Below are 23,170 nucleotides of genomic sequence, written 5' to 3' on the forward strand. Positions count from 1 at the left end.
AAATCTTTATATTAATATGTTAAATATGATATATTGACATAATTTGGCATTTAAAATGTAAAAAAATAAATAAAGATGTACAGTATTAAACTGATATGATATAACATCATTTTTAGTTTATTTGCTTTTATTATAACAGAAGTACATAACAGCTGAGATACAAGGGCCTTCCAATATTGTCTCAGACAAACGGGGGTCTTGAACTCCCAAAGGTTTACAACAACTTACAAATGTGTCCCAAATAAACTGTTAAAAGCCAGTTTTTTTAAGAGCAACACTGCCATCTACTGGTTTGTAACTAGTCCAGCATCTCAGTAAAACGGAAAAATTGCTAGTTGCTTTACTAGCAACAGGTGTCACTTTCTCACGTGCCACCCAAAGGAAGTCGCCCACATTCAGTTTCCTGACATCAAAGGTCACTCCAATACTTTGTAATTCCTTGACCAATTCTTGTTTGCAACCACTGCTTCCCCTGTTGAGTTCAAAATACAACTGAATAATAAAGTTCTTCAGTTTTATAAAACACTATGCATTAGAAGAACTTAAAATAAAATTACATTGTTATTATTAAGAGTAAAATTGTACCACACACATAATCTTTAATCTTACCCTGTTGTTTTGATGAAGTCAACACACAACACAATGTCATAAAAGCCAGGTGGAAGATGCCCACCCATCGCTGTTCTCACCGTCTCTTTTCCTGTGGCATCTGATTCAGAGACGTGACCTCTGACCTGGTTTACAGAAAGAGCTGTGGCACGCCTTTCTGAAGACTTGCTGGCCCTATGGGTGGACTCAAGTTACTGATACAGTTAATATGCCACTACGGTGCTCCTCCATACCCTCCCAACATGCAAAACATTTTAGACACGTCATTGCACTTATGCAAAAGCCAACCTGCTTCTACTCACCTACTCTATTTATCTTCCTGCTCCTCCTCATCCTCTGAAGTCAGGTCTACAACATCTGGTCCATCCCAAGTGTCCTCTCCCTCACTCATTTGCTCCACATGTTCTTTAGCCATCCCAGTCTCATCTGAATCCAGCTTCTCGGCTAGAGTCAGACCCTAAACAGTCAAAGAATACCTCAAATAAAACAGAAAGATGAAGAGCAACTGAACTCAAGTGAAAGCAGAAAACCAGGGCAGTGATTGCAGTTTATATCTCACCTGGCAGGATTGTGCGTCTTCACCAGAAGATCTTTCTGAATTAGTGTGCTAACTGATGACCATGCAGTGTACTTGCTACCAAGATCAGGCATGTGTATAGGAAAACAGCATAGTTAAGGTACAAGCAGCGGTTTTAATGAGCTGTTCAGCAAGACTTTTGTGTTATTGTTTGCCTTACCACTGTGAAGGACCCTGTGTGTGTCTATACAAAGTGAGCCAGACCTCTTCTGTGGCATGTTCTCTCTTTTTCTTGGCCCCCTTCTCCTTTCTAAATTCTTTTTGTGTTTGCTTCAGCAAAGTGAGTCATTACTTTTCTAATATTAACTCGAGCAAGTAATTGCAACTCATTTCTTTTTTTTTTAAACCAACCATATGTTGACTAAAGTTTCCTGAAGGTTCCCTCTGAGGTTCTTCCATCTGTTTGGAGAAAGCCATGCTGCTCCTATGGCAAGAAGTAGCCAAGCTGTTTGGAGCATCAGAACCTTTCAGGAATAAAACAGAAGACTGTAAACATGACACTCTGACATATTAAACAACTGTTTAAGATAAAGAAAGAGTGTGGTTACTCTAAACATTTCAGAGAAAATCAACGTCTGCACTACACTGAAGTCCCTCACCGTTTTCCCGATAATGCTTCCTCAGATCCCGTCGCCGAAGTTTTGCAGGATCTTCGCCTGCGTTTTCAAGCCTTTCTCTTTGGCGCGGTCACGCAACTCTGTTAACCACTGCATGAGGGTTTGGGCATGAAGGTGCAGGGCGCTGCCTTCCTACCCAAACACACCTGGTCCGTCGGCATATTTGCATCGAACATGCACTTAACATCCTAAAAAGTAAAAGATATTCATGTTGCATATATATTTGTAATGCGACTGACTTATCCTCATTATACAAGAATAGATACATACTAGGCTTATGTATGTATGCATGTACATTAAAAACTAATAAGTTATTTGCTTGCAACCGACGTGCTAAAATTCGGATTACACAGTATGTCAGATCCTAGAGTGATCATTTTTTAAAAATGCATGTGAATTATTACTATTAGTAAATTATCTGTGGGGGGTTGGGATGCTATATTTACCCTTTAGGATTTAGCTGCCCACAGTTTCCCCCCCTGTGTTTTCGAAAGTATTGCAGTTGCGTCATTTCCGTCCAAAGATACATGTGTAGCGCCGCTCAAAGGGTTGATGGTGCATTTTAGTAAAGCTCAAAACGCTGTGAAACATGACATAATGCATGAGAATGCATGAGGACTAAACACACACAATATGGTTGGATGATGTTTAATGTTTTGCAGTGATATACAACTAGTAGTTAATTTCCCCAATTTAGGCTCGAGTAAGAAGAACATGTAATCTCACTTCAATTATGTTCGTTGTAAACGAGAAATTCTTGTGCAGTGTTACAGTTAGAAAGGGTGGTACAGAATGCGTTGGTGCTGTTGAAAATAACGGTTTTAAAGGGATAGGCACCTTTGAGCCGTTAATGCCTGATGGCCCCACAATGAAACAGACACTGAATTCCAAGAACAAGACCGAACAAGGATCTGGAATCCGCCAACATCCACCCACTGAATGTCTTTCTCTTCTGCTGTCTCTTATTCATGCTCTCTTGCATGCAAATTCTAAAATGCTTTATTGGTCTAATGTGCCTCCATAACTGTTTGCATGCATGTAATCATGCATAAAACATACTTTATAAAATCAATAATTAAGTTCTAAGTAAGTAAATGGGTTTCTGATAGTATGTTTGTGAAATAATAAGAGAATGAATCACACTTCTTTTGAAACCATCAACAAAAACACATTTATTGTGTAGGTGTGTTGTTATAGATTTCCACAGAGCCAACTTAATTTCTCTAACAGTGACAAGAAATTAAAATGTTATTACATATGTGATGCTTTTGAATATAAAAAGTACAAAAAATAATAACCCCAAAACACAAGTATTAAAGGTTGTTACATGTGAAAGTAAATGTATAAAATCTAGCAAAAAACATACCCAGGAAAATATAACACCAGGATAAATATAAATCTTTTTATGATGAATTTATGCAAGTATATATTACATACAGTAGTTATTCAACAACAAAAAAATTAATTTCCTTTCTAAATCCCTTTTTCAAACATTCAGGGACTGCTGATATGTAACTATCAGTCGCCGCAGAGTTCATTTTAGTGTTCAAACATTGCTACATAAAATCATTGTCCCACACAGTAAAAATGAAACTATTTAATGTCACATTGAATTGTGTATTTCTCCTGATTTCTCCTGAGTTGTGTTTCATCTATTTTAATAATAATAATATTATTATGTAAACTGAGTTAGTGCATACTTATGCCGTAAATGTTATCGTCTGTTTTTGTGTGTTTCACAGGGAAAAGTAAAGCCTGATTCTGCAGCAAAAGTGTAAACTGAATCTCAGCGAACTGCCATTAAAACAGCATTTTGCATGACTTCACTTTCCCTTTTTAAATTCCCTCTTCCCTCATGTCTGTTTTCTGAATGAAACAATTAGAATGCGTATTTTTTTTTAGGAAACATCCCTTTCTCTACCTCCCTGCTGACCCTACAGTGTCATCGCTATTATGAGAGAGAGGGGAACCAGGTTGGGAGGTGTCATCTCCGGTAGCGTTCATCATTGGTGACTGTCTTCGTGCCCCCTTGGCAAGCAGGAGTACACTGTTTGGATGTTCAGTGTGAAGGTGGCGCAGCAATGCATCCTGGGTAGAAGCTGTATGGCCGCACTCTTCACAGACGTACAGCTTGTTGCGGCGCTCCTTGTAAGCGTACTGCTGCATGACACCATGAATCTTCTTCATGTGGGACTCCAGAGAGCAGCGCTGAGTGAAGGCCTTCTCACAGAGATTGCACTTGTATGGACGAACACCTACAGAAGGAACAGAAGAATATTCTTGTTTGAAAAAGGTGAAGTGAGTTTTTGCATGTTGGCATAACAGCACGTTTTCTTCTAATAACAAAAAAGTATTCAAATAATTTTTTTTTCTAAACTAATATGCTGTTTTGTTGCTCAACACTCTTAAAAATAAAGGTGCTTCACGATGCCACAGAAGAACCTTTTTTGTCTAAATGGTTCCATAAAAACCTTTAACAATTGAAGAACCTTTCTGTTTCACAAAATGTTCTTTGTGGTGAAAGAAGGTTCTACAGATTATAAAGAGGTAAGGAAGAGACGGTTCTTTAAAGAACCTGAATGGTTCTTTGTGGAACCAAAAATGGTTCTTCTGTGGCATCACTGTGAAGAACCTTTTAAGCACCTTTATTTTTAAGAGTGAAGAAACATTTCTTATTATCAATGTTACATTTTTTATTTTCTTGTTAAAATTGTTAAATTCTTAATTTTATGTGGGAACTGTGAATTACTACCTTTCAAAAGTTTGGGGTAAGAAAAAAATGTAATTCAATTGATCAAAAGTAAGAGTAAAGACATTTATATTGTTACAGAAGATTTATATTTCAAATAAATGCTGTTCTTTCGAACTTTCTATTCATTAAAGAACCCTGAAAAATATTTAGCATGATTTCCACAAAAATATTAAACAGCAAAAACTGTTTTCAGTATTGATAATAATAAAAACTATTATTAATAATTGAGTACCAGTGATCATTTATAATAATTTCTGTACCAAATCAACATATTAGAATGATTTCTGAAGGATCATGTGACACTGAAGACTGGAGTAATGATGATGAAAATGAAGCTTTGCATCACAGGAATAAATTATATTTTATTCAAATAAATGCAGCTTTGGTCGTTTTTCAAAAACCATTTATTCCAAGCGTTTTGGACCTGTAGTCTATCTATATATTAAAAAATATTTTTTTGACCTCAATCTTCCAGTGAAAATGATTAAATCCCGCCCCTCCAAAACATCCACATCTCAGAATCCAGTCAGCACCCAATTATTTGTGGCTATACTTCCATTAAATCACAAACAGATGAAGCTCTCACCTGTGTGTGTGCGGACATGCCTCTTGAGATCGAAGGTGTCGTTAAAGCCCTTTCCGCAAAAGTCGCACAGGTGTCTCTTCTGCTCACAGTGACATTTCAGGTGTCTGTTTAGCATGCGCTGGAACTGGAAAACTTTTTGACACACCTGGCAAACATAAGTACCACCACTCGACTGCGCTGAAGGCGACTTAGCGGCAGGAGGGGAGCAAGGTGTCGCTATAGAAGCAGGTGGACTTGTAGTTAGGCTAGGAACAATAGGTGGAACCTCTTTGGGAAGCTCACCTGTGGTAACCTGCAGCGAGATAACAAACAAAGACTAAATTAGTGGTAGTGTAAACATTCAGACTAGTAAAGTGATATGAGTATAACCCACACACACAAGCAGTTCGCAAAGCAATTATGTCCAACGGTGGCATGAATATGAGCTTATTGCCGCAGTAACTAGATCTTAGATCAACATAGTAAAAGTAAACATTTTCCAGAAGCCTCACCTTTATTTTAGTGCGCACGTATGTATTGTTGTGTGTGCTTCGGATGTGCTCGGTCTCTGGACTCTGGCCTAGAGCAGTGCATGATGGGAGCTCAGCCGCAGGAACCACTGCACCGGGGTCATTGGTGTACATCTGGTTGTATGTGTACATGCTGTGGTCCTTGCGAGTGGACAGGCACAGTGCCACCTCTGCCGGACTGGCTTCGGTTTCCTCTCGAAGTGCAACGGGAGACATGGAGACTTGAGGAAAATAAAGGCGACATTGGCGTCAGATATTATAATAGTACAAACTGAGAGCAAAAAACTTAATCGAGTTACAACAATATTTGCTTTGCATATCTGGCCCGAGTATTGTGTAAAGAAGACAAATGATGACAAGCACAAGATGTGCAAATCTTTCCAGCATAACATCTAGGTTTTGTGAACAAGTGTGGATTACATCCTACATAGCTGAAGATGAAGGATGGGATTGCTAGACAATCAGAAACTGGGTGTGTATGTGGCTCTCGAGGCTAAGGGGGACAGTTGTGCCTCCGGGCCAGGTGTGTGAGAATGCAAGTGTGAGTGGGTGGGTTGGCTGGTGTGCATGAGTGTGTGAGCGTATTGTGCCGGGCTGAAGTTAAACCACTCCTGTTACTGCTTTACCAGTCAGACCAGCTGAGCTAGAGGCACAGGCTCGAGCTCCCTTTATACAAACCTCCATGCAACACAATACATCAGATGGATAATCTGCAAATGTTTGCCGGTAAACTATCATGTTCTTTCCTAAGAGGTTGTTCGATCATACCTTACACATCCACTGAAGAGATTATTAGGTCACAGGAGAGAGAGACAACATTGGTTGCATGGAGATTTCAGATGATCAAATACACTAATACTTGTAGCCTGAACAATGAATCTGTTGATTCTGGTGTGGCACAATCGACTGGGTTGCAAATTATAATGCAAATATCTGATGTGTGCAGTGCCTAACGGTAACATGCAACAATCTATATTTCATAGCAACCATATAATTTAAGTTTAGACTTGTAGAGGTAGCTGGTTTCTTGTCATGAAGAAACCAAATGACAGCTTAGTAGTTTCAGTGCTGAATGTCTGTGTGATTTATAAAATATTGTTATTTATTTAAATGTTTTTTTTTTTTTTTTTTACTTTTTACTTTTTAAAATAAGCTACACATAAAAACAGTACATAGCAGTGATTGTTTCTTTCTGCTTTTGGCCTGATGTTTGCCAACCCCTCCCTTCGCAGACAGTCACACCACAAACAATAACATGAAGATGAACGACAACAGAGCTGATTTGATCTTAAATAGCACAAACAGATTCGATTCTATTAAAATTTGATGCATTTTTTGATTAGGCTACTTTTAATGAGTAAAAAAGCATTTTAATTAAATGCATCAACTATTACAAATATATCTCTGATCTAATTACGCAATGTAAAGTCTGCAATAATCCAATCAGTCAAAGCAAGTTTTCAATGAATGTAGATTTCCAAAATTATTACTATAATTATTATTATTTTCAAATTATCACATTTCTTGTCATCAAACCTTCAAAGTAAATTTCATCATTTCTTTGTCACATGCATGGTGAAATAGAATAAAACAATTAAAAAGAACGAAACCGTGTTAAAGAATGGGTTAAAACATAGTCATAAAATGGGTAGGCGACGTCGATAAATATGTAACAATGCCTGTGCTCCGGGTTTGTTCAGCTGATATCGAAAAGTGAGGTGAAAGGTACACTCGCTGTGTGTGTGTGTGTTTGCTAAGGGTGTAGCGGGGAAAGGGAGACAGCGCGGCGAAGCCCGTTATTTCCTTCACCGCTGTAAACATTAACCCAAAACCATATCACCGGCGACAAACTAAAGCACCACGACGCGTTAAAACGGATGCTGCATTGATTAGAAAGAAAGAAAGAAAGAAAGAAAGAAAGAAAGAAAGAAAGAAAGAAAGAAAGAAAGAAAGAAAGAAAGGAGGTAAAAGTAGGCTAGATTAGACTTTCATGTCGGTATTGCTGTATATCAGAATCAATTTAAATCAAAGATTAAAACCTCTTTATGAGCCTAATTAAACAACTCACTGATCGTTATGGCAACGAATGGAACAGGTACAGCAACCTGCTGACATACCTGCATGAATCAATGCTATAAATGTCTCTGTTTCAAGTTGGTTCAGTTTATGAATGGGCTGTTATGCAAATGACTCAAACTTTCACAAAAAAACCCCGCAAGCTGACGAGCACAAAAAAACATCTGAACGCATTATTTTAAAATGTCAAACTTCTACTAGCCTACACACATTTCGTCTTTAGCTGTTAATATTGTAGCCTAAATAATAGGCTATTTAAAAATGTCACTACAGAGAGATATTTCATTTCGCCTGTAAGTAGAAACTGAAGAAGGGGCTCATAATGAACAGTTGAGTCTATTCCGTTAGGTGACCCGATAGCCGAATTGTTTACCTCCAAAAACTGTTAAAATGAGGCAGTTATCAGTAACTTGGTTGTGATACAAGTAGCCTAAATAAATACCACCCAATATATTATCTAAAAGTGATTACAGTGACTAGTATAGTCTAATCTAGACATCAACTTTCAGTAGAAAATAAAGAGAGAGAGAGAGAAAAAACTTATATGTGCTTTAATTTCACAGAACTTAACTATTTTTGTGTAGGCCACTGTGTTGCAATGAGTTTCATGTTATAAGGAAGACAGTTGGGTCTGAAGGTCAACTAAAGGAGCAATAACGGCCCTCTTACACACATACTCGTTTTATAAAAGCATTTTTAGTTCAATCACTCACAAAGACAGTTAAATTTAAGTATGTTTTGTATGCACCTTTTAATATATGCAAGTGTAAGTAGCCTATAGGCTACTAAAGCAAAACACAAAAAGTTTTTTAAAAATTAAAAAATAAAATGCACAAATAAGCTGTAACTAAGGTCTTAAACACCGCTTGACTTCCTGGGAATAAACTGTTGTGTTAGTTACTGAATGTGCCATCGATGCATCCGTACCGTTATCCGGGTTGTGAGCTAAAAAAGTGTTTACTTTTGTATCGTCTCACCTGGGATATAAATGTCACCGCGTTCATGATCCGGCAGATCGCTCCAGTTTCTCTTCCCGGGTGAATTCCCCGTTTTCTTCACTAGGAAAGCTCGTGGCATGGTCTATTCCCGAGGTCCTTCCCCGCTATCTCTCCAAATTAAACGGCAGGCTTTTAAACACCGACCCACTTTTAATAAAAAACTGCTCCACGATACAAAATAAGTGTAAAGTCCTTCTTAGATGGTGTCTTCGATTGCCTTTTCCTCAGTTTGGAAAAGCAAAGCCGAGTTCTTCGCTCTATGCGCACGCCTCTTGACTCAAAGTTTTTGTACCTGTACAGGTTTCCGTGGAGCTACATTCACCCGCTTCTGCTCACACCTTCCGCCGTCTTCCGCTACTCTGGATTCACCAAGTCTCTCTCGGAAATTCACTCAGTCCGGAAGGTTAAGACACAGCTAGGAGTCTTTGTCAAGGTGGGAGGTGATGTTTGTGGCAGGTAAATAGTCCAAACTGCTCAACCGACGCACTACAAAACGAATTTTAGTGGCTCATTAGAGCGCAGGTACACATTTCATGAGGAAACATGTAACAATGCGCATGCGTCTGAATATAACGGTGACAACAAACCCGACCCAGTCCGGCCTCTGTGTCTTACCTGTCCAACCGGTTTTCTCTCTCTCTCTCTCTGTCTCCCCCTCCCTTGAACAATTCCGCTTGAAGGTGGCAGCGGAGTGAATGTGTGTGAGGCGAGGCAAGATGCGACCAAAAACGAGCTAAAAAGAAATCTTACACCGAGTGTATAGTTAAAGTTGCCTATTACATAATGTAAAAAAAAACCCTGTGTAGTTTTTATCTTAAGTGCGTATATATGCATTTAAATATGGACGAAACAGCTTAGTATATTTTTTTGCTTAGTGTAGACACTAACTCAAATTTGTTTATTGTTCATTATTCCAAGCATTAGATATGGGAACAACCAGTGATGTGATGATGATAGTTTAGTTTCCTTGTAACTCAACTGCACGCTCTTTGTTCCTCTGAAAATGAAACTTTAACAATGCTGCATTGAAACTTATGAGGTCTAATCCCCCCAGCATTTCACACCTTATTAATGAGGCAATAGTTAAGGACAGTTAAACTAAGAAAAAACGCCTCAAGTGTAGGCCACACAAAACAGCAGTCCATTATGATGCTAATTAATCTATTAGGAAAATACTCAGTTCCAGCGGTTTCTTGTTGGCATGCAAGTTTCTGATGACCATAGTTTCGCTTAAGCTGAAATGTGTAGCAGTAAACATACTGTATATTTTGCGAAAATGATCCTGCTGTATGTAGGCCTGCAGAGTGCTTGCATGATATGAAAACCAAACTTTACATGAAGTCCTAAAATTCTTATTTTTCCTCATCATGTTAGCTGTTACTGACCTAGATAATGGGAGGAGACGAGAGAACTATATATATATGGAAAACAGGCTGAGGTAAAAAAAAACAAAAAGCAAACAGGCAGAAAGATGAAGACATGATACCATAAATAAGAAAGAGAATGACTTTGAGTGAAAGAAGGAGTGTAGGTGTGCAGAATGACAGGTATGCTGTCTGGGCTGTTGGAGTGGTTGAGGCTGAACATTTGGCTTAATGTTTTTTTATTTTTTATTTTTTTTAATCAGCCTCTCCATCCTTCCCTCACTAAAACTGCTCTTTAATATTTAATCTGAGAAACGATCACAATTTTAAACTTTTAGGGATCTATAAGTGACAATACAGTCAACGTTTCTAGACTCTGCAGGCCTTGCATTCTACAAGCCTTTATAAATCAGTTCAGCCCCGAGACGGAAGTCCCTTACGTAGGTCTCGAAGACGGAGACGGAGACGTTGACTGCCATGCAAGTAGAGCTGGCAGGAGGGCAAGAGTCAGTACATTCAAGCTCAACCTGATAGACGGCCTACGACCATTTCTCTGACAATCACCTCACCCCTTCCCCCATTTCTCTTCTTCTCGTCTTGCTCAGAGCCTGCTTTGCTTCATTCACTTCTAAGCCGTAGGAATGACTGGTAGCGACTTTTACTAAACATGTGGGTTTTTTCCACAGCTGGGTGGAGTTGTGACCAGCATGTATTACTGTCACAGTGTTTGTGTGACATGACTTTAGCGTGCGTCACACCTGTTGACCAGAATCGATTTGCGGTCTGAAAGGGTAGTTTGGAAAAACTCTTCTCACAGATCCACATTCTGCAGTGTATTAGTGAGGAATGTTCACTACCATTGAAATATGGTAACAGTCATCACACACACACGCATACTCTCTCATTCTGCGTTTTTTTGTTATGTCAGTTGTATGTTCCTGCTTGGCTTGTTACACCTGTGATTTCTGCCATGATGAAATTAAAGTTCACATGATGCTATTTTTTCTTAATAGTCATCTGTTGAACTTCCTGGAACTCTTTATAGCTATTTATTCTCATCGCTATCTTTTTCCCCTTTGTTATTAAGTGGCAGTCTGTATGTTTAAGTGTTGTCTGTATGTTAAAGTGTTTTCAGAGCTTTAATTAAATTATTTTAATAAAAGTATATTTTATGTTATCTTCACATTGAACAACATACACTTCTGAGGCAGTAAACATAAGCACAGCTACAGTAGTTTAACACAATATCTGCAGAGATATTTAAACTCTTCAGAACTGAATATATGAACTAAACACAAATTAGCAGTGACATAAATCAAGTATTCAAATATGCAAATAAAGGAATTTACCACAGATCATTTTTGCTACTGCATTTGAAATATTTTGGTTATTTTTGCTCAAGTTCTGGTTAATTTCTGAACACAATTCATATTTTAATTCATTTTCCTTATAGTAGACATTGAATGCCCATTTCATGCACATATCTATTTGTTGAAATGACATTTACAGATGCTACCTACAGTAAGTAACTTTGCACTAATTTCAGATGCAAGTATTAAGTTAGTTTTAGTCGTGTTTTAGAAGTGATAATATCAAACATAACTAACATTAAATCACAGAAATAGCTGGTGCCAGAGAACAGGAAAAACTAAAAGTATTTATAAAAATACAATTTAAAACAACACCCCCCCAAAAAAGTCAGTAAAAATAGACTGCAATGTTCTGTGTTAATATGAAGGAATGTTCTGTATTGAGTTTTTAAACCTGTTCCATACCTTTTTGTTTTTTCTACAATTTTTTTTGTGACCCCCCCCCCCAAAAAAAAAAAAAACCCCATCTAAACTCATAAATGCATGTGGATGAATTATAAAGCATATAGGGAGACATAACTAAATGTCACAATTTTACTAGTGAGTAATTCTCATTCTATATTTACTTTTGAAAGTACATTTCTGAATAGACACATACCTTAAAATAATAATAATAATAATAATGATTAAAAAAATCAACATTTCTTCTATTGATTCCCCAAAGGAGAAAAAAAAGTTTATTGAACACACTATGACCTTTTGTGACAACATGCATTTTGGGCCATGTTGTCACTATGGAAACTGCCATTAAGTATCCTAATTTATGCTTTTCAGACAAATTTAAACAGAAAAAAATAAATACAGAACAATAGATACTGAGATACTGCTTTTGTGACTATCCTTGATCTCCCTTATATATTCAATATGGATCAGTCTAACAGATTGGCAGGGGCATCTCTTGCCAGGTCAGCATCTGTGAAGTTTGCGTTATGTAGTTTTATAGACCAATAAGTCATAAAGGGCCATTTGGATAGATGGCGAAGACGAATGCAACCACGTGTTTGCGTTAGGAAACGTTAGGGGAAAAAAAAGTGCAGTTCTAAAACCAGTAGGTCTGCCACCTGGCGGCGCAGCCTCGCCGTCTGCAGTCAGCCCTCGGGTATTTTCTCTCTCTGACAGTTACTTTTTGACATGCTGCAACACGAACGATGCACAGACAGAAAATACCGTTAGGATTTGGTTTGGGAGTTACCTAGAGCGGTAAATACAACAATGTAAATACAGTTAGTGTTGATTACAGCATCATTAACAGACACGAGGTGGTTGTGATGGTATTATGTAAGTGTAAGCAGCATAACTTTAGTCTCACTCCACTGTTGGGAAATAGGGCCCAGTCTTGGTACTAAGGCATACGAAAGAGAGAGAAAGAGTGGGATGTTATAAAGTAAGAAATTACCTGCAGAAACTTGCCGTCTGATACTATAATGTTTATTTCATCGTGTTCAAGTACTCATCGTAACAGAAACTTTAAAGTGCAGTGTGTGAGAATAAGGCTACATTTCAAAACAGGCCAAATGAACCGTACAGGCCTGAAACAATGAATGAAGCAAATTTACAAACAAATCACGTGAATTTACTAATATTCATCTTGTATTAAAGTATTAATGTTCTCTTTCATGCCTGAAAAGTAATGGCTATTCAGGAAGTCTTTCCTTTCTGAAGAGAAGATTAATTAAAAACTGCTGAGGTTAATTAGCATATTTGTTGGTATAAAAAGACCAGAGCAGTGAAAGTAGAGTTACCAAGGCCCTGGCCAGGATTTCTAAATTGCCTAAAATTGCTTGGGATTTTTTTTTACATTTTTTTTATTGTTTTCATATTTGCAGAAGGTAATGACTGAAAGGTAGTTTAACCAGTAGCATGCAGGAATTGTACATATAATGTATGAGGACTGTAGATAGCACGATACTTGGACAACAATGCTAAAATTTGAAAGTATGGTCATCCTAGTGATACAAACTCTTTATGTTATCAATGAAAATGAAGTGCCAATGTGGCAGCAGATAAATCATTTACTATACAAGGCAAAAAAAAAAAAAAGGAACGTTAACAACATTTCGAATCATATGTTTGCTCATAAAAAGTTTCCATTTCACTGTTCAATCCAGAAGGACAGGCGTGATCACCAGCGGAGCATCATTTGTGCCTGTTTTATTGGTACAGGGACTGAAAAATGGATAAATGGTCTCCGAAAAATTGTCCATAAATGTGTAAATGTGCATCTTTGCATCCACATTATAAAAGGACACTTGGCCTTTGTCGTAGTCCACAAACAGCCCTATCTTCTGAGGTCTCAGGCTGAGGGGTAGGGCAGTGGAAGGCTCAGTCCTGAAGACATAGTTGTTCTTGTCCCGCAAGCTAAGAAACCAGTAGCCGTTGCTGGGGCTGACTGAGATCTTACCCTTCCTGTTGCAGGAATGACTCGCCACTCCCAGGTCCCAGTCAGTCTTTCCACCCACCTCCACCTCCCAGTAGTGTCGGCCACTGCTGAATCCCTCGCAGCCCAGGACACAGACTACACGGTCGAAGCGCTCGCGGTTGTTGGGAACTTGTTGGTGCCTTTCACCACACCACACCTTCTTCTTGTCTTCTGATAGGATGAGACGAGGATGAGCAGTGTTGGTGTCCAGGGTCACATCCACTGGTGTAAAAAGTAAAAATAATTATCTCTTTTTAGATTTTGGATGTTTCACACTTACTAACTAACTAACTAACTAACTGTCTGTCTGTCTGTCTGTCTATCTACACACACACACTCCAAATCAGAATATTATAATGATTTCTGAAGGTTCATGTGACACTGAAGACTGGAGTTATGATGATGAAATTGTAGTTTTACCACCACGGGAATAAATTACATATAGAAAAAATTTGGTGCTGTATGTAAATTATATCATTTATATTAAATTAAATTTGTATATTAGATTAGATTCAACTTTATTGTCATTATGCAGATTACATGCAGAGCTAATGAAATGCAGTGTGTGTATATATATATATATATATACAGTACAGGTCAAAAGTTTGGAAACATTACTATTTTTAATGTTTTTGAAAGAAGTTTCTTCTGCTCATCAAGCCTGCATTTATTTGATCAAAAATACAGAAAAAAAAATGTAATATTGTGATGTATTATTACAATTTAAAATAATTGTTTTTACATTTATTATACGTTAAATTATCATTTATTTCTGTGATGCAAAGCTGAATTTTTAGGATCATTATCACATGATCCTTTAGAAATCATTCTAATATGATGATTCATTATCAAAGTTGGAAACAGTTCTGCTGCTTAATATTTTTCAGAACATGTGATACTTTTTTAGGATACTTTGATGAATAAAAAGTAAAAAAAAAAAAAAAAAAAAAAAAAAAAGAAGCTATGTTTTTAAAATATTAATATTTTGTAATAACAATATACACTACTGGTCAGTAATTTGGGGTCAGTAATTTTTTTTCTTTCTTTTTTTTAAATAAAATCAATACTTTTATTCAACAAGGATGTGTTAAAATTGATAAAAAGTGATAGTAAACAAAATATATTATTAGAATATATATTATTAGAATATTTTTTTTGAATAAATGCAGTTCTTTTTAACCTTTTATTCATCAAATATATTAGACAGCAGAACTGTTTCCAACACTAATAATAAATCAGACAAATGAACTAATAACTAATAAAAAGCCCTCTTTATTTAGTTCAGAAGTATAATGCACAGAAATCTATGGTTTGTCTCAATTAACAATGGCATATAAAAGCATGTACATAATTAACTACAAATTAGAAATGAGGAAAAATGCAGTTTGACAGTTTTAGATTAATTATAGAATGTCATACTGCTTGACAAGTTCTCAAATGCTCAGAAACATTCAAGTCAAGAACAGCTTGCACGAGAACAACAGAGCTGAAGTTCTTATGGACTTCAAGGGATTCAGAGGAGATGTGCAAGAATTAACAATCAATAAACTGTTATCTCAACAATTTAGGACTTTACACATAACAGGGCATACATGTTATCAAGTCTTGAGAAAAAAAAAACTTTACAGTACCTGCTTATATATATATATATATAAATATATATATATATATATATATATATATATATATATATATATATATAAACACCGCAATAAAAGCAATAAAATGTAATCTTTAACACAAACCTGCATATTCCTGTATTCTCTTCACTTCTGCAAAACATTAAAATAAGATCATTGTTACTGAAAAGATGAAGTTTAAAAATGCATTTCGTAATTGTAGATCCACAGTTAAATAATGAATCGTGACACAGATGACACTAGCCAGCAGAAGTCTTACTTACTTGGGTGTGACTTCACCGGTGATTGGTTAGCAGACACAGAGAGGCCTAGAGCAGAAAGAAAACACATGAAGTAAGTTCTCCATCTGCCACTAGATGGCACTGTAGTGTAGTGTTAGACAGGTGTCACTCACAGACTGCAGGTACTTTCTGAAGCTCCTCCTTAAACTGTTCCAGTAGCTGACAGACAGAGCTGTAAACTGCTTTAGTTCCAAGGTCACAGGTCAGAGAGACGCCCGTCCAGTCTTTCATTGACATGGGAGTGTTGACGTCAGAGTAGCCCTGTTGAGGAAGACCAGGAGCAATTGTTGAGCTTGATGTTTGCCAAGTCATGCTTACTTTCTCATACCATAGTCATAGTTTGTCAGTTGTTCATTGACTGCTCCCATTGTGAAATGTCTTACAGCATTTTAAACTTCTCTGGCAAACTGATAAAGAAAGGTTTTTAGTGTGTATATTATATAAATATATATTTATATTTAACTTTAACTATAGGTTTTAGTTGCCGGTTTGAAAAGTTACTTATTTATTTACACTGCTGTTCAAAGTTTGGGGTCAGTAAGCTTTTTTTTTTTTTTAAGAAAGTAATACCTTCATTTAGCAAGGATGCATTCAATTGATTAAAAGTTACAGTAAAGACAATTACATTGATCCAGTGATTTCTCTTTCAAATAAATGCTATTTTTGATCCTATTTATTACAGAATCCCCCCCAAAATATTTTTTGTTTATTAAGCTGCATAACTCTTTTCGGTTATGATAATAATAAATAATGTTTCTTGACATTTAGCTTTGCCATGACAGAAATAAATTACATTTTAAAAATCATTCAAACAGAAAAAAGCTATTTTACACTTATATTTTACACTGTAATAACATTTCACAATACTGTGAAAACAGTTTTTACCGGATTTTTGATCAAATAAATGCAGCCTTGGTGAGCATTTCTTTTACCAACCTAAAACTTTTGATTGGTAGTGTGCAGTTTTTATTTTTAATTAAAATACTGAAGAAATGTTTTTGTTAGAGCAAAACATGGTTGTGTTGTGGTGCTGTGAATGAGTGCTAAGGGCTCTGGTATGAGGTTGCTAAGGTATTCTGAGCTTGTGTGTGTTGCTATGCTTTTGCCATGGCATTGAGGTGATTTCTTATTGGCTCATGTCAAACAAACCCACTTCTGTCTCTATGACATTTAAAATAAAATAAATACTAGAAGAGACTGAAAAGATGACCTGGACAGTCTATTACTCAAATGAAATCTGATGTTTAAGGCATGTGTATGTTGTCTTGACACATAACAACATTACAGACCTTCAGTCCAGTGATGTAATTTTCAGTCTGGGCCAGTTTAGCCAGCGCTGTGCTTCTCCTCCTCAGCTCTGTGATCTCCTGCTCCAGCTCTCTGATCATGAGCTCAGCCCGGTGCTCTGCTGAGCGACGGTTTATCTCAGTCACTTCCAGCAGCCCGGCCTGACTGCGCTCGAGAGAGCTTATCAAAGCCCCAAACAGCTGTATGCTGCGCTGTACCTCATGCTCTGACAACATCTGGAGCACAGAGGGGAAGCAGAAGCAAGGATGATGGAAGGTTTTCATCATATATCTAGATTTAAGGGTGATGAACAACCCTGATACTGTATGAACAAATGTCCTGCTTCACTAAAAAAAAAAAGCTGTTCACTTTTCTCTAAGACTTTGTGGATTTTAGATGGTGCGGGATGAAGAAAACAAGGGAAGCTGCTGCGTTACTCACTTTGATATTAACTAGCGATTGTTTGATCTCGTCCACTTTCTTCATCCTCTCTTTGGTCATCTCCTGTATCTCAGTCTCTGTGATGCCAATCTTCATCTGTGTGAAAGGAAACAGGAAATGATGTAGCAGGAAGTGCACCAGATTTTACCAGTTAGTGCATATATTGCAATGTTTTAGTTCAAACAGGTGCTTATATGTCAATGCTTCATGTATTCTTACCATACAATTTTACATCCTATCTAGTATTTAATTTTTTTTTAAAAAGTGAGAGCTTCTTGATTTTGAATAACCAAAGTGGCCAAAGATCAATAATAATCAGTGGACCTAGAAAGTATGTGGACACTAAAGCCACACTTCCAATTGTACACTCAGAAAAAAATGCTAAAATTGTAGCTTTAGGGGTACAACAGCTTGCCATCAGGGGCAAATACATTTATTTATAGTTTTTTTAATCTATGATCTATATATCTATATATATATATATCTATATATATATATATATATATATATATATATATATATATATATATATATATATATATATATTTTGTTGTTGTTGCTTTGTTATTTCATATTTTATTTTTTAAGACTGATCGGATAAACACACTCTTCAAACAAATTTATACGGTATAAAAATTAAGACAAAAGGTATTTGGAAAGTATCGTCTCATCAAAAAACGTTAATGTAATGAACCAGTTGGTGAAAAGTCATTGCTAAAACTAAAACATTGCTAAAAGTTTCAGTATCAGTTCTTATTTATTCCTCATTTCATCCCACCTTACTATTCTGTTGTTGTTGTTTTTTTTAAGATAACACAAGCATACATTTTTTAACTTTTTTTATTTATTTGATTGTTTATTGTTTTGTTTTAAAGATTAAAAAAGCATAAGCGCACTTATCAATTATTATTATTCTTTTTTTTTATCCAGGTAACCTGTTATTGATGATCTACAGTATACTAAGTGACACCAGTTGGTTAAAAGTCACTGCTAAAACTCAGAAAAGTGGACTGATTTGTTTGCAAATGCCACGTTAATATATTTTTTTTCTTTTCTTTTTTTTAGACAATCAAATTCACACATTTTTAAAGTGACTTAAGTAATAACAGTTTTTTGGGCCACTGTTTGGTTTATATGTGAAGCCTTTCCTGTTGTCGCTTATTCTTCATTTCATCCTACCTTATGACTCTGCCACTCTTTCTCGGCACATGTGATGTCATGTGACTGGTGTTCCGTTAGTCCACACTCAACACAAACACACTCCAGATCAGATCGACAGAACAGCTCCAGGTTACGGTGATGTTTTGGACAAAGGGGCACTTTTATGGCATCTGCCGCCCCACTCAGGGTATACCTTCGCAAGGACAACTGTCTGGCAAAACCAGGTGGCTGGGTGTCACTAGTACTCTCAGTGTTTGGCGTGACAGGTAGTTCAGACCCTGCTTCATTGTGAGAGGCCGGAGAAATGCTGTGTGCCCTGTGCCGTGTGAGTCTCCGCTTCATTTCCTCAAGAAGATAACCTGGAAGTTGGCCTTGCCTTACTGTCCCATCCACTGAGTCTTGTTTTCTTACACCTTCCTCAGCATCTCTACCTGCCCCGTCCCCTCCAGAGGCCCCAGGGTTTTCCTTGATGCGTTTGAACTGTTCGGTGATCTCGCGAAGAGTTCGATTAATGTGGAGATCAGGCTTTCTCTTGAAGGTCTGCTTGCAGAGGGGGCACTGGCAGTGCTTCACCGAGTCCCAGTAGTGGCCGATGCAGGTCATGCAGAAGCTGTGGCCACATGGCGTGGACACCGGATTGTCAAACACGTCTAAGCAGATGGAGCACAGCAGCTGCTCTTCAGACAGGAAGCTTCCTGAGAATGGCATGGCTGTGCAGAGAAAAAATACAGAGGAGACGGGGAAAAATGGCAAGGTCAGAGATGACAATGGGGGAAAAATGCAAAAATGAAAGGAAATGTAAAGGTTTGACTGGAATGACATGGATAGGAAATAAAGGTTTAAATAATAATAATAATAATAACATAATCCCAGCTGAACACCTCTGGTGTGGCTTTAAATGTAGACCTTGAGACAAAAACTCATCACCAAACAACAATGACTTTTACACACACTATATGGACAAAAGTATTGGGATACCCTCTTCTTTAGAACAGAAAAAGGCACTTCCAAAACTGTGGCAACAAAGATGGAAACATAATTCATATATTTAAAAATTTTATTTCTATCTCTGTTGCAACAATTTTGGAAGTGTGACTGTACCCATATGTACAAGTCATTGGTGTTTGGTGATGAGTTTTTGGCTCAAGGCCTGCTATTAAAGTCACACCAGGTGTTCAGCTGGGATTAGGATTCTGCTTTCTGAAGACCAGTCAAGTTCTTCCACACTGACTGAATCGATCATTTATTTTTGAACCATGCCTTATACACAGAGGCATTGTCATGTCAGAATAGAAAAGGGTCCTGTCCAAACTGTTGCTACAAAATTAGAAGCACACATTTCCCTAGAATATCATTATATGCTTAAACAAGATTTGTACTCATGGAAATTCCTAAAGTAGTCAAACCTGTTCACTAGAAGTGTATATGATCCCACTGAGTCAGATAATGAGAAAGAACCAAATTGCCTATCACTCTATGCTGATGATACCCAGATTTACCTAGCCTTATCTCCAAATGACTACAGCCCCATTGACTCCCTCTGCCAATGCATTGAAGACATTAACAGTTGGATGTGCCAACTTTCTTTAGTTAAGCGAGAGAAAAAAAACTGAAGTCAATGCATTTGGAAACAAAGATGAAGTTCTCAAAATGAATGCATACCTTGACTCTAGGGGTCAAACAACTAAAAGTCAGCTGCAGCTGATCCAGAACGCTACTGCCTGGATTCTGACTAGAACCAGAAAATCTGAGCATATCACACCAGTCCTCAGGTCCTTACACTGGCTTCCAGTTACATTTAGAATTGATTTTAAAGTACTTTTACTCATTTATAAATCACTAAATGACCTAGAATCTAAATACATTGCAGAAATGCTCACTGGAAATAAACCAAGCAGACCACTCAGATCATTAGGATCGAGTCAGTTAGAAATACCAAGGGTTCGCACAAAACAAGTGGAATCCACTCTTAGCTTTTTTGCCACCGACAGTTGGAACCAGCTCTGAGGAGAGATCAGATTTGCTAAAACATAAGCCACATTTAAATGTAGACTCCAAACACATCTGTTTAGCTGTGCATTTACTGGAGGAGCACTGTGCTACGTCCAAACTGATCGCACTGTATTTTTGAATAATAATTTTTTCTTTACTGTTTTAATTAATTTTAAATACATTTTTAAATCATTATTAAAATAAAAAAAATTTAATTACATTAAAAATGTTACATTCCTAGTTTTATTGTTGTGATTATGTTTTTTTATGATAATTTTAATTAATTTTATATGTAAAGCACTTTGAATTACCATTGTGTATGAAATGTGCTATTATATAAATAAACTTTGCCTTGCCTTGCGGTCAGTTAAAATTGTAGTAATTTGGTTGTGTTTTTGTTATTTTTTATTAGTTGCTTTTTAGATGTCTATGTAAGTTTTTTATTATTAATTTTATTTCAAATAAAACAAACAAACAAAAAAATTATTTTGCTTTGGCATATGGCTGAAATAAATAAAAAAATGTTTTAGTTTATTACGTTTAACATTCATTTTATTTCAAGTAACACATTTTTATGGGTTTAGTTTTAGGTAACTATAACCCTTTTACTGGTGCTTTCCTTGTTGACCTTCTTGTCAATAAGAAAGCGCTGAGAATAGTCACAAGTACTAACACTAGAGCCAATGTAACATTCAAATGCAGTTTATAAGGTCAAATATAGTTGTCATACCAACAATTGTTCAGTTGTCAATCTTCAGACAAAAGCAACCTATAGCATTACTGGGTCGGTGTGTGTTAGTAGCAATAGTCCAGGATTTAGGTTAGTTTCATTGAGATGAAAATGGTGTTCTCACCTCTAATCAGCAGTTTCACACTGGAATGAGGCACTACTGGCTAGAGTGTGCACATGTTGTGTAACAGATCTGTCTGCTTCAGTGGTATCTTCCTTCCTTTAACTATCTTAGTCCTGTGGAGCAGCTGGGTGGGTTCTGGGAATCCAAACCCATTTCAAACAAAGGAAACAAATGAACAAATGCACACAAATGCAGCCAATTAATGGTACTATTATGTCAGTGGCACTTAAAACTCCAGAATGTCACTGAATAAAGACAACAAAATATCAAACCTAGTTACACCTGCTAACAAATTAACACTTTCTCAGAACAAACTTTTTTTTTTTCAGTAACATTTAACCAGCCAGGCCCGTGAGTTTCAGTATGAAGTCAGGTTCACAGTGTGCTTCACCACAGCGTCTCTGAATCGAGTCTGACAAGTGGTAAGATGCGTTTTGTCCCTTTTTAAGCAAAAATAAATAAATAAATAAAAATAGTTTTGCTTGAGAAGTGTGCTTGTGCAGTCTTTCTCTCAAATAAATACTTCCTGGTTTCATTTGTCATCTGATCAATGACATTCATTCGTTATTAAGTGTGGCTTAAGTGTCATTTTTTTATTATTATTATTAACTATGATTTAGTATGAACTATACTTTTATTAGAGTTTTTGACTTTAATGCTTAACGCCAAATCTATATCAACAGTCATAAAATTGTATTTACATTAAATCTTGAAGTAAATTACCTCTGTAATTTTTTCTTCATCCGGTGGTCTCTTATACTGTCCTCGTGTTGTATCCAACTGTACAGGTATGATCGAAAATCTTACATGTTGTTTGCTTTTGGTTGACTGCTCTGCCCCTCCATCCCTCCTCAGCTGCTTTCTCCTAGTGTTGCCATGTCCGCGATTTTCCTGCGGAATTGGGCTACTTTAACTCTGTTGCCGGGGGGTGGTTTTTCATGTCCGCGGGTTGATAAACGACCTCAATAACATGATATTTAGCCCCTGAAAATACGAATTTTACTAGGGGAACCCCATCAAAACACGTGTATTTTTATCCCAGGAAGTGATTTTTAACGGGGGACCCCCCTCGAAAGCGATTGGGCTAGTTTTGAGTACCGATTGAGCGGGTATTTTTTGTGAAAACCTGGCAACCCTGCTTTCTCCCCCTTTCTCCTAGATAGAGTGCGCTTAAACCTGTCTGATGAGATTCCAAGCAAAATCACTTGCTTGTTTCACACACACTTCGTTGTCAGGCTTTGACAAAAGAATCGTGCAGAAACATAAGTCGTTTACATCTTGTTGTAACTAATACTGACAAGGATCATGACCAAACCCAGAGAGAATCTGCAAAGATTTAATGTTATTCTGTACGGTTCAAAATAAAGGAAAAAAAAAAGATAATTTGTTAATATGAATTAAATGTTTATATGATGAACTACACAAAATGACACCAGTTGGATAAAAGTCATTGCTAAAATTCAGAAAAATTGGACTACTACATTTCAGTATTAGACTAATTCTCACTCTTAACTAGTTGCTTATTAGCATTCCTATTATTAACATAATGGCTGTTTATTAGTACTTATGAAGCACATGTTGTAAATCCATAATCCTATCCAATAGCTAAATTTAACAACTACCTTGACTATTAATAA

General features: G+C 36.8%; 2 protein-coding genes and 1 pseudogene across 4 annotated transcripts; all 3 read right to left on the minus strand.

Annotated features, from left to right (window-relative positions):
- Positions 1-115: 115 nt before the first annotated feature.
- Positions 116-1,964, minus strand: LOC109094033 (annotated as a pseudogene).
- A 985-nt stretch (positions 1,965-2,949) lies between these two features.
- Positions 2,950-9,303, minus strand: LOC109094035 (putative transcription factor Ovo-like 1). The gene is made up of 4 exons (XM_019107710.2): positions 8,704-9,303; positions 5,633-5,871; positions 5,142-5,433; positions 2,950-4,058 (listed from the first exon to the last, which is right to left on the minus strand). Exons 1-4 carry the CDS (start codon positions 8,801-8,803, stop codon positions 3,721-3,723), a joined length of 969 nt encoding a protein of 322 aa, XP_018963255.1. The 5' UTR covers positions 8,804-9,303; the 3' UTR covers positions 2,950-3,720.
- Positions 9,304-12,707: 3,404 nt separating this feature from the next.
- On the minus strand, positions 12,708-22,423 carry LOC109094036 (E3 ubiquitin-protein ligase TRIM39-like). 3 transcript variants are annotated; one of them, XM_042727067.1, is made up of 9 exons: positions 22,257-22,422; positions 21,534-21,668; positions 18,706-19,397; positions 17,527-17,622; positions 17,088-17,321; positions 15,912-16,059; positions 15,781-15,825; positions 15,623-15,649; positions 12,708-14,099 (listed from the first exon to the last, which is right to left on the minus strand). In XM_042727067.1, the coding sequence occupies exons 3-9, from the start codon at positions 19,393-19,395 to the stop codon at positions 13,558-13,560; spliced, it is 1,782 nt and encodes a 593-aa protein (XP_042583001.1). In that variant the 5' UTR covers positions 19,396-19,397; positions 21,534-21,668; positions 22,257-22,422; the 3' UTR covers positions 12,708-13,557. The 3 variants fall into 3 exon arrangements, with proteins under 3 accessions (XP_042583001.1, XP_042583002.1, XP_042583003.1); XM_042727068.1 differs by lacking the exon at positions 21,534-21,668 and having other exon boundaries at positions 22,257-22,423; XM_042727069.1 differs by lacking the exon at positions 22,257-22,422 and having other exon boundaries at positions 21,410-21,534.
- Positions 22,424-23,170: the final 747 nt, after the last annotated feature.

The sequence above is a fragment of the Cyprinus carpio genome, chromosome B7 (assembly GCF_018340385.1).
Source record: "Cyprinus carpio isolate SPL01 chromosome B7, ASM1834038v1, whole genome shotgun sequence".
NCBI classification, from domain to species: domain Eukaryota; kingdom Metazoa; phylum Chordata; class Actinopteri; order Cypriniformes; family Cyprinidae; genus Cyprinus; species Cyprinus carpio.